Source organism: Scyliorhinus torazame, chromosome 17 (assembly GCF_047496885.1).
Source record: "Scyliorhinus torazame isolate Kashiwa2021f chromosome 17, sScyTor2.1, whole genome shotgun sequence".
Lineage (NCBI taxonomy): Eukaryota > Metazoa > Chordata > Chondrichthyes > Carcharhiniformes > Scyliorhinidae > Scyliorhinus > Scyliorhinus torazame.
The window spans coordinates 33,753,530-33,776,248 of NC_092723.1; the positions used below are offsets into that span (position 1 = coordinate 33,753,530).

The window sequence follows — 22,719 nt, forward strand, 5'->3', positions numbered from 1 at the left end:
GTTACAGAAAGTGGTAGAATGCAAAGGGGAAAAGGCACTATGGGTTCTAAAGGCAAGCTTTCTGAAAGACTGAGCAATGACAGATCAGAAATACACTTCCTTGGTTGTGGAAGTTGTGCCTGAAGTCTGAAGGACTGGCAATGTAACATTTCTATTCAGAAAATAGATAAAATACTAGTGCTCCAGATCTACCCTTTCTATGTCCATCACACAACTTTATACCTCCATACCATTTAGTACCTTATATGCCCTGATAAGTTCACCTGTCAGCCACCTACTTTGAACAATGAAAAGCCCAGGCTTACCCTTCTCCTTTGCTCACAGCTCAGGGCTGGCCAACAGCAATTCATTAACTAGGCCATCGGCAAATTGATTGGTCAAGTATTTTAAATGTATTTGGTATAAATTAGAGGAGCTTACTGTTGTGGTTTTAATGCCACTTACACAGTGCATCTTCAGAATATCAGGTCATGAGATCTATTGCTGCTTAAATTGAGTTAATTTTGACAGTGTCAAAAATTTAAAATAGTTTAGTGTGGTAAACCACTGTATTGTATTATATGTGCTGTATGTAACATGCCCAGGCTTATCCCTGCTGGCTCCGCCTGTGGCTTCTCCCCTCGGGCTCGGGTATAAAGGTGGCCAACCTCTGGCCCTGCCTTCAGTCTGGGGCCGGCTGCCAGCAGGTATCTTTAAGCTAATTAAAGCCACAGTTTCACTCTCAACTCGTCCTCTGTCGTTATTGATGGCACATCACCTAGTTATCTGGCCATCTACACACAGGAAGTGTACGTTAGCCCACATCAAGCTGGTCAAATGTCTTGACTGACTTGATTCCAATGGTGAAAGTGCGCTTGTCTCTTTTAAGTAGATGGCCGGTTAATCCTTGTTTCACATTTAAGCACCTTTTCTTTTTCCTGTTTGCTAGGCCCATAGTTTTAATGGAGAATTTTCATTTCTGAAATGCATTTTGGGATAGCGCTGCCTCCATAACATTTTCTCTTCCCTTGGTGGTGGTGCGGAACTTACAGAAAAAGGAGGCTGTGTGCAGGTAATCACGGCAAATAAAAGGAAGTGAGAATGGCTCGATCCAAGAATTGCATTTGGGCCAGGCGTGCTTCCACCAGGCCCGACAGGTGTACCTCCACGTGATAGGTTGATCCCTTCCCCTGCCAACCGCAATCCCCACCACCCCCCGCCGCAATGTTTGAATTCCCCCCTATTCCATCATCCACTACACCCCTCCCAGGATATAATACTTAGTTGATACCCATTCCTCAATTGCTTTCCCACCCAATAGCCAGCCAATCTGGAGTCCAAGAGGACATCCTGCTGTTACATTCTGCAGCGTGTGCAGGGAACCCTTACTTCCAGGTTTCCAGTCCGAAAATCCTTCTCCCTTCCCCATCCTCTTCCATGCACCCAGGAAATATTGGGACCTACGTCTCTGATTGACCTTCTGGCTCATTGGTCCCATATAACCATATGTTTTTGCATGGGATTTGGTGTAAATGGTAATGGAAGTTGAATTACTCTGCCCTCCATTGAATGTAGCCTCTCCCAGATGTTGTTCTTCCTTATAAATGAGATCTAAATCTTTGCAGAAAGATATTGGTGGTCAGCGGAGTTTGATCAACAAGTGGTCCACGTTTCTGAAAGCTCGTCTCATTTGCTCAGTCCCAGGACCTGAAGGTTATCAGACATATTTTGATGAGCTGCGTAAGTATCAGTCCATTTTATATTTTAGCTCTGAAAAAAGGAGGCCATTTAAACAAAGTTAACATTGATACAAATTAGTTGTCTCCAAAAATCCACATTGTATAGGTCAATGTTTTTGATTTCATGCAGCATAATTTTAAAATGTTGCATAGAGTAAATTTGATTTCAGCATTCATTTCTTGAAGTCAAATTGAATTGCTTTCCTGTTTTCACTCTGCAAGTACTTGTGAATCTGCAAGTATTTTATACAAACTGTCATGCATCAGACACAGATCGGGAAGTTTCGCCTGTATTAAGAATCGAGGGCATGACGTTATTATCTAATAATAATAATCTTTAGTAGTGTCACAAGTAGGCTTACATTAACACTGCAATGATGTGACTGTGAAAATCCCCAAGTCGCCACACTCCGGCGCCTGTTTGGTTACACTGATGGAGGATTCAGAATGTCCAATTCACCTAACAAGCATGCCTTTCGGGACTTGTGGGAGGAAACTGGAGCACCCGGAGGAAACCCACGCAGACACGGGGAGAACGTGCAGACCCCGCACAGACAGTGACCCAAGCCGGGAATCGAACCCAGGTCCCTGATGCTGTGAAGCAACAGTGCTAACCACTGTGCTACCATACTGATTTGTACATGAACGTTATTGTTGGTCTTTTACTAATAGATTTAATTCAACCGCACCAGCCACAGCTTGGTGGTGGTTGAGGTGTGGCTCCAACTATGGTGGCACAAAGTAGAAGATAGATTCTAAGGGTGGTGTGGTGGTAATGTCACTGGGCTAACAATCCAGTGGCCCAGAAGATGTGGGTTCAAATCCCACCCTGGCAACTGGTGGAATTTGAATTCAATCTGTGATTGAAAATTAGCCTCAGGCATGGCAAGTATCATCAATTGTTGGAAAAAGCCATCTGGAACGCAAATGGGAATCAGGGAAGAAAATCAGATCCACTAAAAGCCCACAGCAATGTGATTGATTCTGAAATGGCCTAGCAATTTGAACAACAAATGTTGGCCTTACCCGCAATGCCACATCCTCTGAAAGAATGAAGAAAAGGAAGATCATTGCCACATTGAGTAACAGAGCTCAGGCATGCTGCCAAATGGAACTGGTGAGCAGAGGCCAGGCTAATCTCGAGGAGGAGGGAACTTCATCGGAGGATTGAACACTATTGCGATGACTATGGAATATTAGCAGAAATCTGACAGCAAATTTGTATTGTTTGACAGCTTGATTGGATGTTGTACAGCATGGACAGACGTAGAAGCAAAAAAGCATGAGGAGAAACTAAATTACTTTATCTGACTATGGTCATATCTAAAATACATAACATTGCTCGTTTTGGTTTGATTATGATAAAATTTCTTGGCAAAATCTCTTATTTTGTGATTTTTCTTTTACTTTATAAAGAGGATGTTTTTCTGTTCAACACAAATGATGACAAGTTACCAGTGATTTATGGAGTCTTCACATCTTCCAGGTAAATAACGATGTTCTTGTGCTAAAGATTGAATCGTTATTTTGATCACTATTGTAGGAACACAGAGAATGGATATTACTTGGTCTGCCGATGCAACCTTAGTAAATATAACATAACTATTGAATTTTTAAAAACAATATTTTACATTAGACTTTTTAAAATCCAGTTTGCATTCATTGAGTATTTATGTGACACCTTCCAAATCCACAACCTCTACCATGTAGAAGGACAAGGGCAGCAGGTACATGGGAAGAGTACCACATGCATGTTCACCACCAAGTCACACGCCATCCTGACTTGGAACTATATAACCGTTCCTTCACTGTCATGGGATCAAAATCCTGGAACTCTGTCCCTCACAGCACTGTGGGTGTACCTACAACATATCGGCTGCAGAGGTTCAAGAAGGCAGCTCACCACTACCTTCTCATGGACAATAAATGCTGGCCTTGCCAGTGTTGCGCACACCCTACTCCTGAATTTTTAAAAATTACTTTTTGACTGAAGCATTCAGTCAGACTTGTGTTTTTGAACAGAGACGATTACTGGGTCGCCGCACCAAAGAACATCTAGTTCTAGATTAGTCAAATTTATTATTAAATAACAAGCTGTGGGTTGGAAACTGAAGCTAATAAACTGGAACAAACATAAACACAACTAACCACGACACATTCTCCTTCAGATTCCCCTAGGTTACAGTGTCACATGCTATTACTTGCCTGATACCTAGTGGTCGGAGGCTAAACATATTTACATATACACTTGCTCATGCATATCACTACAAGACTATTTACATTCACAGAGAAAATATGGCAATATTTCTTCCAAACCGTCTCCTTGGTTGTCTTTTGTTTTCATTTCTTCCGCTGAACTTAATCCTTTGAACCTGACTTTAAGGTTGAACAGTACTGGGAGTCAAAATAATGAAATTCTCTTTGAACCAGTGATAACAGAACGTTTCAACTTTTTTTTGTCTCTTAGCTCTGTTTTCAGTGGCTCAGCAGTTTGCGCATACAGCCTGGTTGAGATCCGTGCTGCATTTAATGGACCTTTCACACATAAAGATAGCCCTGACCGCCATTGGGTAGAATACCAAGGGAAGATTCCCTATCCAAGACCTGGAACAGTATGTATAATCATTTATTAACCACTAGAAAGTATACAGCTCTATATAAGGTGCAAACTATTGCTAGTATAACCAGCAGAACAAGCGTAGCACCCACAAGTCAATTAGGCCCGAAGCTTGGAGCTTAAAAGAAATGGAGGTTTTGTTACCCATGGAATTTGTGTCTTTAAGTGCAGCAACAAATAGGACAGTAACCTGGATTACTTTCCAACTTATACCTTTGCACTCCCAGTTCCTCTCTTCAACTAAGCTGTTATCTACCTTCCACCCAAAGGCCAAGTGCGTTATTAAATTGGTCACTTAAAGGTCTCTTTTTGGTGCCACTGGTATGTTACTTCCGCTACACAGGATTCCTACCTGTAGGCTCTGGGGGGTGGGCAGCAGGGTTCCTCTTAATCGGGCTCTCTGTGACCCACAAAGGTCCCCTCTGGCGACAATGACCACTCCAGTGCCAACACCCCCACTGCCCTCAGCAAAATCCCCACCCCTTGCCGGGGCCAGCCTGAGTGGCCATGGTGACCCCAACACACTCACCTTGTTGCTGCTGTGACTAAAGAGCTACCATTCCTCCAATTGGCTGGCAGTTCTTGGAGTTGGGTCTATGTCTTTTCAAGTGATGGGATACCTGAGGATAATTAATTGGTGCTGAATGAGTCTATAATGTGATAGGGGGACTCCAAAGGGCCATGGGTTGCTCTCGGCTCTCCGGCCCTTCGTCTGAGCCCCCATCTCCCCAACAGAATTTAGCCCATTCTTTTCAACTGAGGTTTGGACAATGATTAAAAGCAGGAACTCTAGGGGAGCACAGTGGCGCAGTGGGTTAGCCCTGCATCCTCACAGCGCCGAGGTCCCAGGTTCAATCCGGGATCTGGGTCACTGTCCGTGTGGAGTTTGCACATTCTCCCCGTGTTTGCATAGGTTTCGCCCCCACAACTCAAAGATGTGCAGGCTAGGTGGATTGGCCATGATAAATTGCCCCTTAATTGGAATAAATGAATTGGGTACTCTAAATTTATTTTTTTTAAAGCAGGAACTCTTCCGAGAACAGAAGCTAGTTTAGCACTTCACCTGTAACCCAATGTCATACATGTCTCACTTTGGCAACAAATTTAGTGACCGTTCTATTACAGGAGCATTGATGTTTTCATTAAAAAGAGTTGTACAAATGTATTAGAAGTTTATAAAATCCATATGTAACTTCCTGCCTGTGTTTTTTATTAGTGTCCCAGTAAAGCATTCGACTCCACAATCGAGACAACCAAGGACTTCTCAGACGATGTCATCAGCTTCATTAAGAATCACCCGGTGATGTACAAAGCTGTGTATCCAATAAACAAGAGACCTGTTTTCATTCAAGTGAATGTCGGCTACAGAATTACCCAGATTGTAGTCGACCGTGTGAATGCAAAGGATGGACAGTATGCAGTTCTGTTTTTGGGCACAGGTACAGGAGTTAGCCATTTAAAACAAAAACAAATGTATATTCATTCATTAATACATTTTTATATGTGATATATATATTTCTAGATGTTGGAACAGTAATAAAAGCATTGAGTGTTACCAAGGACAATTTGAATGCTGAAGAAGTTGTACTGGAGGAATTGCAAGTATTTGAGGTACAGAAGATCAACTTATATAATTTAATTGGAAGCAGAAACGTTATCCTAGTGGTTGTCATTGAAGTAGCTTGTGCGACTTGCCCTCCCCGATCAATCCCAGGAGTTACAGTATTACTAATACAAGGTTGACACTCGTCAGTGTAGCAGCAATAATGGGGATTTAGCGATCCATAGATCCATAGAACCCCTACAGTGCAGAAGGAGGCTATCCATCCATTGTATCTGCACCAATCTTCCGAAAGGACACCCTACCGAGGACAACTCCCCCACCCTATCCCCATGACCCCACCTAACCTGCACATCTTTGGACACTGAGAGACAATTTAGCACAGACAATCCACCTAACCTGCTCATCTTGAGACTGTGGGAGGAAACAGGAGCACCTGCAGGAAATCCACACAGACACAGGGAGAACATGCAAACTCCATGCAGTCAGTCTACCTGAATTTTATTTTCTCATTGAGGAAAATGAGAATCTGAACACCACAGCAAATCACTATATTCAGCAATGCCACTATTCCCAGTCTTTAACAACTTTTAGAATGCTTGTTATACTTTTAAAAATATATATATATCTCTGTTTTTTGTATTCAGGAAGATGGATGTTGCTAATGTTGGGCAACGTCCATTTCTGGAATTTCTGCGACGGTTCTTCCAAAGCTCCCCTGCTATAACTGATAGAAGTTTGGACAAAATCCCAGAGAAACGATAGTTTATTCCGGGCTTGCTGCCGATCCTCTGGCAAAACTATGGTGGGAGACTGGGAAAGTTTAACAGAAATTCTACCCATTAGTGTTTGCATGCTACTTTGGACATAGACACCTGAGGTTTCTATAGGGTTTCTCTTGATTCTCTCTACGCCCCCCCCCCCCCCCCACGCCCCCACTCCCCCCAACACCAACACCACTACCACCACCATGTTTTCAGACAAACATCAGCAGAAGTTTTGGACAGACAAGGTAAGATGGACAAAAACAATTATTAACACCGTTTCTCCCAAGGTTCCCCTCAATCTTTGCTGACGTTGCAGCAAGGAATTGCAGCAATGCTCCCTTTTAGTGTCAGCATTTAATATTCACAAATCCAATAAAAACTGTCACTTTGTAATCTGTTTCACAAATATAAATCTTATTCATTCCCTGTATCAGTTGTCCAGTGGCCCGCCTGGGTGGAATTGCCAAAAATCAGCAAATAACTTTGGAAAGAACAATGCAACCAGATTTTCACAAAAACTGATACAGTTAACGAATGCCCATATGATAGCTACTCATACATTCACACAGGACAATTTATGGAGTACAGTTTAAATAAACTCAACATTTATTCTGAATAGTTGATATGTGAGATTGCTACATGAATTATAAACCGTGAACTTGATGTATTTCACTTTCTCCTTCCAAGACTGGTTAAATTAATAATAAATGATATTGGATTAGAAAGATATTCCATTTCCAATATTTAAAAAGTACATTTCAAAACTATTTGGTTTCTTTAAGAGACAGTTTTCAAATTTTTAATACCCAGCAATACGGCCAGTCATACAAGTTGGAAAATTGAGGACCACGGTGCCCCGGGGGCTCCTGTCAATTAAAATTGGCATATTACCCAAAGCTTCTCAACAAAATTTGCAAAAGCACCGTCTGATTTCTAAATCAGTTACCAGGTCGAGAATCTTAAACACATTAGGCAGCAAAGCATGGTAAGATTTGGCACCTTTAAAAAAAAGTTACATCAACCTTTACATCAGTCTCCAGAGTGCAGCCAGGTGACAGATTGTGAAGAAAATCAAAGTTTAGCTTCCAAACTATTTCATATGTTTTGATAGTACCAAAGTAAATACGAAACACTACTTTAAAAATGCCACTGGTTTAATGGTAGAATCCATTCTTCCAGCTCTAACTTTAGAACTATTAAAAGCACCAGACTCCGAAACTGATAAATTAAGCTATCGACCAAGAATCCTGCACAGCAAAATAAACCAATCAGCTCGTATAAGTTCACAATAGGTCTATGGGGTCTGGTTTAGCTCAGTCTGCCTGGGCACCTGGTTTGTGATGCAGAGTGAGGCTGACAGCGCAGGTTCAATTCCTGTACCTGGCTGAGGTTATTCATGAAGATCTTACCTTCTCAACCTTGCCCCTCGCCTGAGGTGTGATGATCTTCAGGTTAAATCACCACCAGTCAGCTCTCCCCCCTCAAAGAGAAAAGCAGCCTCTGGGATGATGCCGACTTTATTTTATTTGCATCAATAAATAAATTGTTAATCTAAGTTGCTTATCTGTTGCTGGGGCCCTGTCGATAAATCACTGAGCGTTATACAGTCCTGGAATTTCATGGCAGCGTTTACCTGAAAACGGACAGGTGGACAATTCATGCCTGTCCCAAACCGAGTTTGAAAGTTAATTGAGTGACGTTCCCACCCATGAAAACCTAAGAATCCATGGTTTGCGAGAAAGTAAACTCTCAGCCCACTTTCTATGTTTGATGACAATCATGATGATGATGGTTCTTAATATTGTTGACAAGGTGCCAGATGTGGTACAGTTGGTAACTTTCTTTCCTTTTGAGTTGGAAGGTTATGGATTCAAGTCCCACTCCAAGACTTAAGTACACCAATCAAAGTTGGCACTCAAGTGGAGTTGCCATCTTTCTAATGAAATGTTAGGCAGGATTTACATCCTCAAGGTGGGTGTTGGGAGTCTTGAAAACTCCTGGCTCAGAAAATTCAGCCTGCCTCAGAAGAAAGTGCCAGGAAGGAAACTATTTTTATTCTGGGTGAGAGGGAAGGAGGGGATGTGTGGTAAACCACTGTTGCACCTATATTAGGTGATGTAAGGTAGGACCTGTACTACAGGTTCGCCGGTAGTCTCTGCCTGCTGGCTCCGCCCAGTAGGCGGAGTATAAATATGCATGTCCTCCTTTCAGCAGCCATTTCTCCAGCTGCTGTGGGAGGCCACACATCTTAGAGCAATAAAGCCTCAGTTGTATCCAACTCTAGTCTTTGTTCAATTGATCGTGCCTCAATTTATTGCTCTAAAATTTTCTAAAAGTTGGACCTCCGTATCAAGCCAGATCGCCTGCAGCTGGATCCCATGCCAAAAAGGACTTTAATCATTGGCTAGCTTGCTTTGAGGCATATATCAACTCAGCGATCCGGAGGCTCAGAAGATACAGATCCTGTACTCAAGGTTGAGCTCCAACGTGTTTCCGCTGATCCAGGACGCCCCGAACTGCGCCGACGCCATGGCGCTTCTCAAAAAAAACTACGCACAGAAGATGAACACGCTCTTCACCAGGCACGTACTCGACACTGGCTCTCAACTCCCTGGTGAGTCCATAGAAGACTTCTGGCGGGCCCTAATCCCACTCGTCCGGGACTGTGACTGTCACTCCATTACGGCCACTGAACATTCGATCCTCCTTATGCGGGACGCGCTCGTTACGGGGATTGGGTCGGACCTTACACGCCAAAGACTGTTAGAAGGGGCCACGCTCGATCTAGCTGAGACAAAGAAGCTTGCGCTCTCTATGACCATCGTCTCGTGCAACAGTCAGGCCTACCATCCCAGCCTCGCGGCCCACCCTTCCTACGCATTGTGGACCCCACAGACGGCCGCCACAGCGGGGGCCTTACCCAGCCAGTTTGCCTGCGCCCACGCGCCAGCCCGCACACCCAGGGGGTCCCCGATGTTACTTCTGCGGCCAGCAGGAACACCCTCACCAATGCTGCCCAGCCCGCGCGGCCCTTTGCAAGGCTTTCGGCAAAAAGGGCCACTTCGTCACGGTGTGCAGTCGCCGCTATCGCCCCCACCTGCCTAGTCTACACACAATGGGCGCCGCCATCTTCATCTCCCCGGACCACATGTGACCAGTGGGCGCCGCCATCTTCTCCCACTTAGTCCCCGTGCGGCCAATGGGCGCCGCCATTTTGTCCCCCGCAGGATCTTCAGGCGCCGCCATCATGTCTCCCGCACGGGGCATGGACACCGACAGCATTCCAGGACCTGGGCCCCCCCAGGCTCCCCATCATCCGATGACCGACCACGACTCGCCTCAGTGACGATCAACCAGTCTCGTCCGCACAACCTAGCCACCGCATCGACCAGCGTGAAAATCAACAGCCACGTGACCTCTTGCCTACTGGACTCCGGGAGCATCGAAAGCTTCATACACCCGGATACGGTAAGGCGCTGCACCCTCGCGGTACACCCCGCCAACCAAAGAATCTCCCTGGCCTCCGGATCCCATTCCGTCGCGATCCGGGGGTACTGTACGGTCACACTCACAGTCCAGGACGTAGAATTCAGCGGCTTCTGCCTCTACGTCCTCCCTAACCTCTGCGATGCTCTACTACTAGGCCTGGACTTCCAGTGCAATCTCCAGAGCCTAACCCTCAAATTCGGCGGGCCCCTACCACCCCTCACTGTGTGCCGCCTCGCGACCTTAAAGGTCGATCCGTCTTCTCTCTTTGCAAATCTAACCCCGGATTGCAAATCCGTAGCCACCAGGAGCAGACGGTACAGCACCCAGGACAGAACCTTCATCGGGTCAGAGGTCCAGCAGCTGCTTCGGGAAGGCATCATCAAGGCCAGCAACAGCCCCTGGAGACCCCAAGTGGTAGTCGTTAAAACTGGGGAGAAACACAGAATGGTTGTGGACTACAGCCAGACCATCAATCGGTACACGCAGCTTGACGCGTACCCCCTCCCATGCATATCTGATATGGTCAATCAGATTGCACAGTACCGGGTCTTCTCAACGGTAGACCTCAAACCGCCTACCACCAGCTCCCCATTCATAAATCGGACAGTCCATACACTGCTTTCGAGGTGGACGGTCATCTCTATCACTTCCTCAGGGTTCCCTTCGGCGTCACTAATGTGGTCTCGGTCTTCCAATGGGAGATGGACCGAGTGGTCGACCGGTACGGTTTGCGGGCCACCTTCCCATACCTAGACAATGTCACCATCTGCGGCCATGACCAGCAGGTCCACGATGCCAACCTTGCTAATTTTCTCCACACCGCCATTCTCCTCAACCTCACCTACAACAAGGAGAAGTGCGTGTTTAGCACGACCCGCTTAGCCATACTTGGCTATGTGGTCCAGAACGGCGTCTGGGGCCCGATCCCGACCGCATGTGCCCCTCATGGAGCGCCCCCTTCCCCAGTGCCTCAAGGCCCTCAAACGCTGCCTGGGGTTCTTCTCACACTACGCCCAGTGGGTCCCAAACTATGCGGACAAGACCCGCCCACTCATACAGACCACACACTTTCCCCTGGCGGCCGAGGCACAACAAGCCTTCGCACGTATCAGAGCCGACATTGCCAAGGCTGGGATCCACGCAATAGACGAGACACTGCCCTTTAAAGTAGAGAGCGATGCATCGGACGTCGCCCTAGCCGCCACCCTCAATCAGGCAGGCAGACCCGTGGCATTCTTCTCCCGCACACTTCATACCTCAGAAATTCGGCACTCATCCGAAAAAAAGAGGCCCAAGCTATTGTTGAGGCTGTGCAGCATTGGAGGCATTACCTGGCTGGCAGGAGATTCACCCTCCTCACTGACCAACGGTCGATAGCCTTCATGTTCAATAATACACAGCGGGGCAAAATCAAAAACGATAAAATCTTGAGGTGGAAGATCGAGCTCGCCACCTATAATTACGAGATTTTGTATCTCCCCGGCAAACTCAACAAGCCCCCAGATGCCCTATCCCAAGGTACGTGTGCCAGCACACAAGTGGACCGACTCCGGGCCCTGCACAACAGCCTTTGTCACCCGGGAGTCACACAGTTGTACCATTTTGTCAAGCCTCGCAATCTGCCCTACTCGGTTGAGTAAGTACGGACAATCACCAGGGACAGCCAGGTCTGTGCGGAGTGCAAACCGCACTTCTACCAGCCGGTCAGCGCGCGCCTGGTGAAGGCCTCCCTGATGCATGATCAATTGCACAAAGACTAAAGTTGGGTACAACTGTGGCTTTATTACAGTCAGATGCGTGGCCTCCTGCTGCACCTGGCGAAATGGCAGGGCACTGGAGGTCATACATATTTATACAGTTCTCAGTGGGCGGAGCCAGCCGGCAGGAGCTACTGGCAAACCTATAGTGCAGGTCCTACCTTACATCTCCTAATATAGTGGTTCACCACACTCCCGCCCCTTTGAACGCCTCAGCATGGATTTCAAAGGGCCCCTCCCCTCTACCGACCGACACACGTATATTCTCAGTGTGGTCGATGAGTACTCCAGATTCCCCTTCGCCATCCCATGCCCTGATATGACGTCTGCCACTGTCATCAAAGCCCTAAACACTATCTTCGCTCTGTTCGGTTTCCCCGCCTACTTCCACAGTGACAGGGAATCCTTATTCATGAGTGATGAGCTACGTCAGTTCCTGCTCAGCAGGGGTATCGCCTCCAGCAGGACGACCAGCTATAACCTCCGGGGAAACGGGCAGGTAGAGAGGGAGAACAGGACGGTATGGAGGGCCGTCCAACTGGCCCTACGGTCCAGGAACCTCCCAGCCTCTCGCTGGCAGGAGATCCTCCCTGATGCACTCCACTCCATTCGGTCACTGCTGTGCACCGCCACTAACAATACTCCATGAACGTCTTTTTGCCTTTCCCAGGAAGTCCACATCCGGGGTGTCACTCCCGACTTGGCTCGCGACTTCAGGACCAGTCCTGCTCCGTAGGCACGTCCGACTCCACAAGGCGGACCCGTTGATGGAGAGAGTGCAATTGCTCCATGCAAACCCCCAGTAAGCCTACGTGGCGTACCCCGACGGCCGCCGGGATACGGTCTCCCTCCAGGACCTGGCACCAGCAGGTTCCACACACACACACACCCCTCAGGCCCAGTGCCACCCTCCCCTCCCCCGGCGCTCCCAGCATTAACCCCACCAGGACCATCCGTCCTTCCTCTGCACGCCCGAGGAGGAAGAGGATTTTGGCACGCTCCCGGAGTCACCGAACATCGGGCCAGCATCGACATCGCCGCCACCTCTACGTCGCTCCCAGCGGAACATCAAGGCACCGGACCAGTTAAACCTCTAACTGGTCTGCCGGACTTCATAAGACATTTTTTTTTCTTCTGAAATACTGTAAATATAGATTCATTGCTGTATATAGTTCTCCACCACCATGCCGGACTCAATTTTAACAGGAGGTGAATCCGGTAAACCACTGTTGCACCTATATTAGGTGATGTAAGGTAGGACCTGTACTACACATTCGCCGGTCGTTCTGCCTGCTGGCTCCGCCCAGTAGGCGGAATATAAATATGCATGTCCTCCATTCAGCAGCCATTTCTCCAGCTGCTGTGGGAGACCACCCATCTTAGAGCAATAAAGCCTCAGTTGGGTTAGTGTTAAATGACATAACCCTAACCCTAACCCTAACCCTAACCCTAACCCTAATCCAACTCTAGTCTTTGTTCAATTGATCGTGCCTCAGGATGGCAGCAGGCTGGCCAAAGTTTGAGTAGGGAGATGGTCTGTTTAAAAGGCCCGCTTTGGTGTTGTGGATCTTAATCCCAGCTGTAATGAAATCTGAATATCTCTCTAGTTCGCACTCCTCACACTTCTTCATCCCCACCCCACACACTCCCCATGCCACCACTTCCCATGTATGGCACTATGATATTTCAACTGCCTAATGGATTTCTGGGCTGTCAGCCAAGCTTCATTATGCATTCTTGGCTGAGAGCCCAGGGGCGAAATTCTCTGGTATCGGCGCGATATCCGCCGACTGGCGCCCAAAACGGCGCAAATCAGTCGGGCATCGCGCCGCCCCAAAGGTGCGGAATCCTCCGCATCTTGGGGGGCCCAGCCCTAACCTTAAGGGGCTAGGCCGGCGCCGGACGAATTTCCGCCCCACCAGCTGGCGGAAAAGGCCTTTGGTGCCCCGCCAGCTGGTGCGGAAATGACATCTCCGGGCGGCGCATGCGCGGGAGCGTTAGCGGCCGCTGACGGTATTCCCGCGCATGCGCAGTGGAGGGAGTCTCTTCCACCTCCGCCATGGTGGAGACCGTGGCGAAGGCGGAAGGGAAAGAGTGCCCCCATGGCACAGGACCGCACGTGGATCGGTGGGCCCCGATCACGGGCCAGGCCACAGTGGGGGCACCCCCCAGGGCCAGATTGCCCCGCGTCCCCCCCAGGACCCCGGAGCCCGCCCACGCCGCCTTGTCCCGCCGGTAAGGTAGGTGGTTTAATCTACGTCGGCGGGACAGGCATTTTAGCGGCGGGACTTCGGCCCATTCGGGCCGGAGAATCGCGGGGGGGGGGGGGCCCGCCAACCTGCGCAGCGCAATTCCCGCCCCCGCCGAATATCCGGTGCCGGAGAATTTGGCAACCGGCGGGGGCGGGATTCACGCCAGCCCCCAGCGATTCTCCGACACGGCGGGGGGTCGGAGAATCTCGCCCCCGATATCCATTAGAGTGCTGAAACACCTAAGCTCCAGAGAAAACATTGGTTAATTGACAGATCCGCCTCTTTGATCTCTTCTGGCAATTTCTGTATTTCTATATTTGCCAAATGTAAATCGCACACAGGACTGATAAACTAAACATAGGATTAGTTGATCTTAAGATGCAGTACAGGATTGCTCAGTAACAGATTTATTGAAAGAATTCAACAGCTATTGTTAAAATGAAAGTATAACTTCAACTCCTTCATGACGCTAGCTAAACTGAAATGTCCTCTGAACAATGCCTGCTGCTCATATGGTTTACAACTTGGCTTCTTATGCATGAGCATATTCTCTCTTAAAGCGATATCACAACGGCAATTGCACAATGCTTAATTATACAAGATAAAGTGGTTTCAAGCACTTGCAATTTCTACTATTAATACTTTAATGGGTCTGGAGCATTGATACTTTCATTGGGCTGCAGTAAAATGGAGTGTTTTTTGAGAAAGTGGAATGTTATCAATGAATGTTTTTTATACATCTTTTGTCACTACAGTGTTTATTGCTTCTGTACTGTGTTTAGTGGATGAATGGGCATGGAAGTGCCATAGCTCCTCGAAAATTGCAGACAACTAGGACATGCCTGTCCCCACAATGGTGCCAGCCAGGTCAGGCGTGCAGGGTGGCACGCCTGACCAATCCAAACCACACCCTTAAGAGGGCCTATTGGAAATCGGTAACTCCAGGAACGGGGTTGGAAATCCCAAATTCAGATCTGTGAAAATCAGCCCATTGAACCAATGTCTCACCTGCCCCTCAGGTGGATGCAAAAGAACTTCCTGGAACTATTTTGAAGAAGAGCTAGGGAGTTATCCTGGGTGTCCTACTCAATATCGATTCCTCAATCAACATCGCAGTAACAAATTATCTGGTCGTGATCACATTGCTGTTTGTGGAAGGTGGCTGTGTGTAAATTGCCTGTCAAATTTCCTGCAGTTCCACAGTGACTATTCTTCAAATGTACTTCATTGGCTGTAAAGATCTTTGGGACGTCTTGAGGTTACGAAAGGCACCATACAAATGCAAACCTGTGTTTAAGCCTTTAACTGTAATCACAGCTGGGGCGGCATGTGGCACAGTGGTTAGCACTACTGCCTCATGGCGCTGAGGACCCGGGTTCGAATCCCGGCCCTGGGTCACTGTCCGTGTGGAGTTTGCACATTCTCCCAGTGTCTGTGTTGGTTTCCCCTCCACAACCCAAAGATATGCAGGTTAGATGGATTGGCCACACTAAATTGCCTCTTAATTGGAAAAAAACTAATTGGGAACTCTACATTTAAAAAAAAATAATAAAACTGTAATTACAGCTTGTGAAGCTCACTGAACAGGAAAGCAGCAACTAAACAAATTGCCACCAAGTATGTTGCTGCACTTCATGTAGATGCCATGGTGATCTTTCAATAGTTGTCTATCTCCGTTACTAAATTGCAGTAAATGCCAATGTTTACATTCTTATAGGAACCAACTCCAATACTAACAATGGAAATTTCTTCAAAGCAGGTAAGCAATCCAAGTATAACACAGTATAACATATATAATTATGGGCACCGGGTTGTATTTGGATGTGCAAAATGTTTTTTTTTGTTTAGTCGTCACACAGGCTTACTGGAACAGGTTAAAGATCAGCTTTCTCAATCAAAGATTTATGGAGAGAATTAATGGGGGAGGAAAAAGGAAGAAAACAGGAGTTAAAAATGATCATATAATTGGTCTCAAGAAATAGCTAGACTGGTAAATGTGGTCTCCCCTTGAGACGTGTGGACCAAGGATGTTGTGAGTTCAATTCAGGGCCAATGCTGTTAGTTGGTCTCTATTGGGAATTTGGGGGCTTTCTACCTTTGGTCTCAGCATCTCCAAGCTAAGTGTAAGAAAGGCAGCCAGGATTTCCACTCTGGGTTGCTCTCCAGTGACCTCTGCAGGAGGTGTGTTGTGTTAACAAAAAGGCTGGATGGTGGTGAATTTACAGAAATAAGCAACCGTTTCAGTTTTGTTCCTGCCTGATTTGTGGAACTATAATAGAGAATTGGTCCGCAAGTTTAGAACAAGAGGAGTGAGGGAAATAAAAATAAAAACTTCAGAAGAGGATTCAGTTAGCACAAATGCTGAAATGGCCACGAGTAAAATTTCCTGTTGAGAGGGTCTAAAGGTAGGCAGAGCGCTATTTTAATTTCTTCTAGTAAATAAATGTCACAATGTAAACAGATTGATATGCTGTGGTAATGCTACCTTATTGCACGCAGTGTATCTATCTTATAACACCATTGTGGTGCCAAATGTAATGCTATGGAATGACTTATATTCGGCCCCCTTGCGGTTTTGAGGACTATTGTGGAGGAGGTGTTGTTGTTTATTATAGATTCTGTACCATGCATTGAGAGACTTGAGCCCTTAACAGAACCTTTACTTACACTGCTTTAATATCACTTACAGAAGCAAATTTATATTGGATCAAAGGATAGCATGGTACAGCTTGCGCTACAGAGGTGTGATGCATATGGTACAGCTTGCTCTGAATGCTGCCTTGCTAGAGATCCCTATTGCGCATGGGATGGGAATTCATGTTGCAGATATGTGCCAGCACCAAAAAGGTATGTGTTGAAGCAAAGTTAGTTTAGGTTACTTTGAACAATGGATTTTTTGTGGCTTTTTAGTTGCAATTTTAGTGCTTGGTTACAAATAGTTAAGAAAGTATTTTTTCTGCAACTTATTAAGGGCCTGCTTGCAATAATGAGGAATTGAAATCAGCGCACATGCAAAACCAGGGAATAATAATTGTGCTTTATGGGAGAACGTCATAAATAGATTAATGTAGTTTTCACTTGCTGAGAATTTCTAGCCAAACTTTTGAAGTTTTACTGTTTTGATAGAAACACTGACCAAAGGAAGCATGCATTAACCATATAGTTCAACCAGTTACCAGCACTGCCCCTCTCTCACTTCTTTCCTCCCACTTGTGAACCAGACAATGAAAGCAAAGGGAGAACCACAAATGCCAGAAATCTAAAATACAAACTAAAATGAATGGGAATGCACAGGAGATTGGTCAATTTTCCAAAGAGAAACCTTGGCATTAACCTCCCTCATTTCCAAATACTTTTGGTGTCTCTGGCAATTTCTATCATTGTAGTGAGTAAGACACTGTCAGCTGAAATTTCTTCAACTCAAGGGGGAAACCTCAAATTACAGGAATTTTAAAATTTCATGCCTGAATTTCCCAACTTCAAAGGCAGCCTGGCAAGTAAAAACAGAGCGGGAGGACTCACATCCCGTCACTCCCAGAAAAACAGCCTTTGTGATTTGCCTCTCATGGCCCCACTGGAAATCCATCCCATTCCCCATGCAAATGGATGATGCCAAGTGCCCGCCTATTCCATTGCATTTCCCATTATTTCTTCAGACTTACAATTCCTGGAGTTCCAGAATTTTGACTCAGCAACAGGGAAGGAACGACAATATATTTCCAAGCCAAGCTGGTGAGTGGCTTGGAGGGCAAATTCAAGTGGTGGCGTTCCCATGCATGTGCTGCCCTCACCTTTCTAGATGGTAGAGGTCATGGGTTTGGAGGGTGCTGCCTATGGAGCCTTGGTGAGTTCCTGCAGTGCATCTTGTAGATGGTACTCACAGCTGCAACTGTGTGTCGGTGGTGGAGGAAGTGAATGCTTGTGGATGGGGTGCCAATCAAGCGACTGCTTTGTCCTGGATGGTGCCAAGCTTCTTGAGTGTTATTGGATCTGCTCTCATCCAGGCAAGTGATTTCTGGCTTGCGCCTTGTAGATGGTGGACAATCTTTTGGGAATCAGGAGGTGAGTTACTCGTTGCTGGATTTCTAACCTCTCATCTGAATTGAAAATGGCATTAATGGCCACATTGGAAAAGAAGGTGATGGCAGCATTAAAAAGGATGATGGGCTTCATTGTTAAATATCATTCTCTTTGAAGAAACATTAAACAATTGCCACTAGTACATAAAGTTGTATTTAGCCTTGAAACCCTTATATTTATGTTATTCACGATCTTCAGTCAATTTGTTACAAAGTAAAGCATTTGTCCAGAACAGTTCAATAGCAATATCTATGACTTACCCAAATCAAAGACAAATTTATTTTTGTTATTTAAATGTGATGACCAAATGTGTTTTCATTTCTTTTAGACAGACCAGACGTCAAGATGTGAAGTATGGAGACCCAATAATTCAGTGTTGGGATCAGGAGGACAGTGAGTGTATGAGCACAAATATGAGAATTATTGCAACACTCCAGTGTACTTGTTAGTGCTGGGAGTATTCAGCTACACACATACAAATGGTTTCGGAGCAGGAGTAGGCCACTTGGCCCTTTGAGCCTGATCCGCCATTTAATAAGATCATGGTTAATCTGATTGTAACCTCAGCCCCATATTCCTGCTGACCCCGATTACATATCACCCACTTGTTAATCAAAAACCTATCTAGCTCTGCCTTAAAAACATTCTAAGTCCCTGCTTCCACTGCCTTTTGAGGAAGATGCTTGATCCTATGAGAGAAGAAAGTCTCTGTCTTAAGTGAGCGGCTCCTTATTTTTAAACAGTGAACCCTAGTTCTAGATTGTCCCACAAGAGGAAACATTCTCTCCACATCCATCCTGTCAATACCCATGAATATCTTAAATGTTCCAATCAAGTCACCTCTTAATCTTTTAAACTCTAGTGAACACAAACCTAGTCTGACCCACCTTTCCTCACAAGACAACTCACCCATTCCAGGCATTGGTCTAGTAAACCTTCTCTGAGCTACTTCTAATGCATTTACAACCTTCCTAAAACGAGGAGACCAATTCTGTACACATTACTCCAGGTGTGGTATCGCCAGTGCCCTGTGCAAGTGAACCAGAACTTCTCTATTTTGTAATTACTTCCCCTCACAATAAACAGTAACATTCTAATTACTTGCTGTACCTGCAGACTGACCTTTTGTAACATGCATTAGTACACGCATATCCCTCTGAATCTCAGAGCTCTGCAATCTCTCACCATTTAGGTAATAAGTCTATCTTTTTATTCTTCTTGCCAAAATGGGCCATTTCACAATTTCCCACTTTATCCTACATTTGCCAGATCTTTGTCCACTCATTTAATCCATTCATCTCCCTTTGGGACCTCCTTATGTCCTCTTCACAATTTACTCTCCTTCATATCTTTGCGTCATCAGCAAATTTCATAACAATACCTTTGGTCTCTTCATCCAAGCCATTTGTATAAATTGTAAAATGATGAGGCCCCAGCACTAATCCCAGTGGCACACCGCTTGTACAAACTGTCAACAAGAAAACGATCAATTTCAGTCACATACCTCCTGGAAATGTAAGTACAGTAAATCCACCAGCTCCCTTTTATCCACTGCACAAGTGACTCCTTCAAAGAACTGCAATAAGTTGCTTAAACATGATTTCCTTGTCACAAAATCATGTTGAATCTGGCTGATTGCCTTTGAATTTTCCAAGTGCCCTGCTATTAAAGGTGGCACGCAGCCTCATTATAAAATTTAAATTACCAATCCACTTCCCAAGTGCAGATAACCATTCCTTCTCTCTTTGCCATTAAAGCTTGAAGTTGGATGGGTTCAAGGTGGGTTCCATTCCTGTTCTAGATTATAAGCATTTTAACCTCTGGTGTAACACTCACACACTTGTTTTTGAGAGTTAAGATTCAGTTCAGTGTGACTTGGCTGGTTATTTGGCACACATCCTTCATGGCCATGGGATAATTTAAAACATTCCTTGCAAAAACTAACGGTTTGGAACATTGAAACACCGGTAGTTATCACAACAGCTGTTTTCATTTTGTGCAATGGAACGGTTTAATCATTAGAGGTTAAAATTTATCCTACGTACTTTGGTGTTTAGTAGCATGAAATTGTCATTATATTTTTTTTGTTAATGCCCCATAATAAACAAATCGTCTTACATAGATGCAAAGAACGTGCCAACTGACAAGAAGTTGATTTTTGGGGTGCAGTACAATTCTACGTTCCTAGAATGCAGTCCAAGGTCACAGCAAACAGCAGTCATCTGGTCTGTTCAGCAATCCCTGGATGGCCAACAGGAGGAGGTAATTAGTCTGAATGGTGCATTCCAACACTGGACATCATTGCATTGGAGATGACTTTCTGGTCCTGTCTCTGACGTGAACCGTCGCGGGCGGGAAGGAAAATTTGACAGACAAGCAAAAGGTCCGTTAGCTTCGGGCGGGTCTGGAAAATCCCGGCTGAGGGATTTCAAATGGCTTGTTTTATTATTAATCGGACAACAAGTGTGTTGAGGTACACATTTTACATCTTTCCTGTAATTATGTCAAGTTAACATTCTCATGGGAAGTGATTGCAGTGAAATATTCAGATCAGGGTCTGTTAAGCGCGAAAATATAAATCAGGCCTTGACCATCATCATGGCAAAACAGCAGTTTCTGAAGAAAATCAGCATATTCAGGAGCCGCAGATGCACGTCACCGCTGGGCGACACGATAGCACAATGGTTAACACTGTTGCTTCACAGCGCCAGATCCCGAGTTCAATTCTCGCTTGGGTCAGTATCTGTGTGGAATCTGCACATTCTCCCCATGACTGCATCGGTTTCCTCTGGACGCTCCGGTTTCCTCCCACAAGTCCCAAAAGACGTGCTGTTAGGCGAATCGGACATTCTGAATTCTCCCTCTGTGTACCCGAACAGGTGCTGGAGTGTGGTGACATGGGGATTTTCACAGTAACTTCATTGCAGTGTTAATGTAAGCCTATTTGTGAAAATAATGAAGATGATTATTATTACTGCTAGCCTGTGATGCTTGGTGAAAATGTGACTCTCATCTCAATCACAAGCAGGCACATTGGAATAGTTTAGCTGCACATTAAAGATGCCTTGACTTTTAATCCATTCCATCTGAATGTAGGGAGACATTCTGGACCATCAGCCTCTGGAAAGGATTTACTTGAACCTTTCTTTCTTCTTAAATGTTCCCATGATATTATTTGTGCTTTCTCCTATCATTGTACGTCTTGGAGAAGTCTCGATCGTGGCTGTCTTCATGTCTTACCAAACTCAGCTCATTCATTTAGAATGAAGCTGACTCATTGTGTTTTAAAAGTGAACTTATTTTACTGTATCTGACTCTTAAGAAAAAACACCACTCCATGGGGTAGATTTTGGTCTGTGCCCGTGCTTCAACTGGCCCATGGGAACATAAAAATAAATATTTAGCTTACATCTTGTTGGTGGCCATGGGGATTGCTGACAAGTCTCAAGCTGCCTAAATTTTGGTTGCGGTCTTTTAAAAATGCATTACACTTCTACTTACATATTTATGAAACTGGTTAATAAATCCACTGGATGAATTTTTTAAAAGCCCCACAAAATGTGCCGTGGGACCAATGCTTTCTCAGATTGGACGTAGGTTGTCCTACTGTTAAATTGGTATGCTTTGTAAATGAAAAATGCACCCAATCAAGGGGCGCGATCTACCAGTCACGGCCCGCGGAACCGGGGCAAGACGTGGCTGGTAGATCTCGGGATGGGGCCTCCCCCAGGATTCCCGATGGCCATTACGCCTCGCAGGATCTAACTAGATCTCGCAAGGCGGCGCGACCTGGATCCAACCCAGAATGGACAGGACTCAGTCTCACACGAAGTGTGTGTTTAAAAACCCACTTAGCCATGCTGGTGCTGGATCTATCGGTCACCCAGCATCTACTGGCGTTGCTGAGGAGACCCCAGCCATGTGCCATTCAGTACTGGTCCCCATAAACACGGGCCAGGTGGAACAGTACCTGGGGACGGGTCTCCCAGGCGATTGGAGGCCCCAGTGGTTGACCACCAGGCAGGGTGGCACCTGGCACTGCTGGTGCCACCCAGGCATTTTGGCACTGCCAGCCTGGCAACCTGGCAGTGTCACCCGGGTCCCAGCCTGGCACTTCCAGTGTGCCCAAGTGGCACTGCCAGGCTGGGACCTGACTGACACTTCCAGCATGTCAGATTGACAGTGCCAATGTGCTAGGCTGGCATGTTGCCCATGCCAGAATTGGGCCCAAGGGTGGCCCTGCCTGTGTGAGGTGGAGTGTGGGGAGGGCCTCGAGGACCCCCTTACAGGTACGTTGGGGCATTGAGGATGTCCGGGGGTCATGTTGGGGGGTCAAGAGATCAGAACGCCATTTAAAAATGGAGATCCCGTTGTGGGAGGGAATTCTGTCGAGTTCCGTGTTGAGGGAATGCTCTAAGGGAGGGAATCTTGCGGAGGGGGAGTTCTGTGGTGAGGGGCTGAAAATCAAGTGGAGGTGT

General features: G+C 46.1%; 1 protein-coding gene across 2 annotated transcripts in view; it reads left to right on the forward strand.

Annotated features, from left to right (window-relative positions):
• LOC140393821 (semaphorin-3D-like) overlaps nt 1-22,719 on the forward strand; it is a 114,684-nt gene that overhangs the window by 89,649 nt on the left and 2,316 nt on the right. The window contains exons 8-16 of one of the 2 annotated variants that reach the window (XM_072480300.1): nt 1,605-1,719; nt 3,135-3,204; nt 4,186-4,330; nt 5,552-5,774; nt 5,858-5,946; nt 15,879-15,920; nt 16,851-17,008; nt 18,570-18,640; nt 20,364-20,503. In XM_072480300.1, the coding sequence (XP_072336401.1) occupies nt 1,605-1,719; nt 3,135-3,204; nt 4,186-4,330; nt 5,552-5,774; nt 5,858-5,946; nt 15,879-15,920; nt 16,851-17,008; nt 18,570-18,640; nt 20,364-20,503 (1,053 nt within the window). The remainder of the gene's footprint in view (nt 1-1,604; nt 1,720-3,134; nt 3,205-4,185; nt 4,331-5,551; nt 5,775-5,857; nt 5,947-15,878; nt 15,921-16,850; nt 17,009-18,569; nt 18,641-20,363; nt 20,504-22,719) is intronic. The other variant, XM_072480301.1, reaches the window with a different exon arrangement.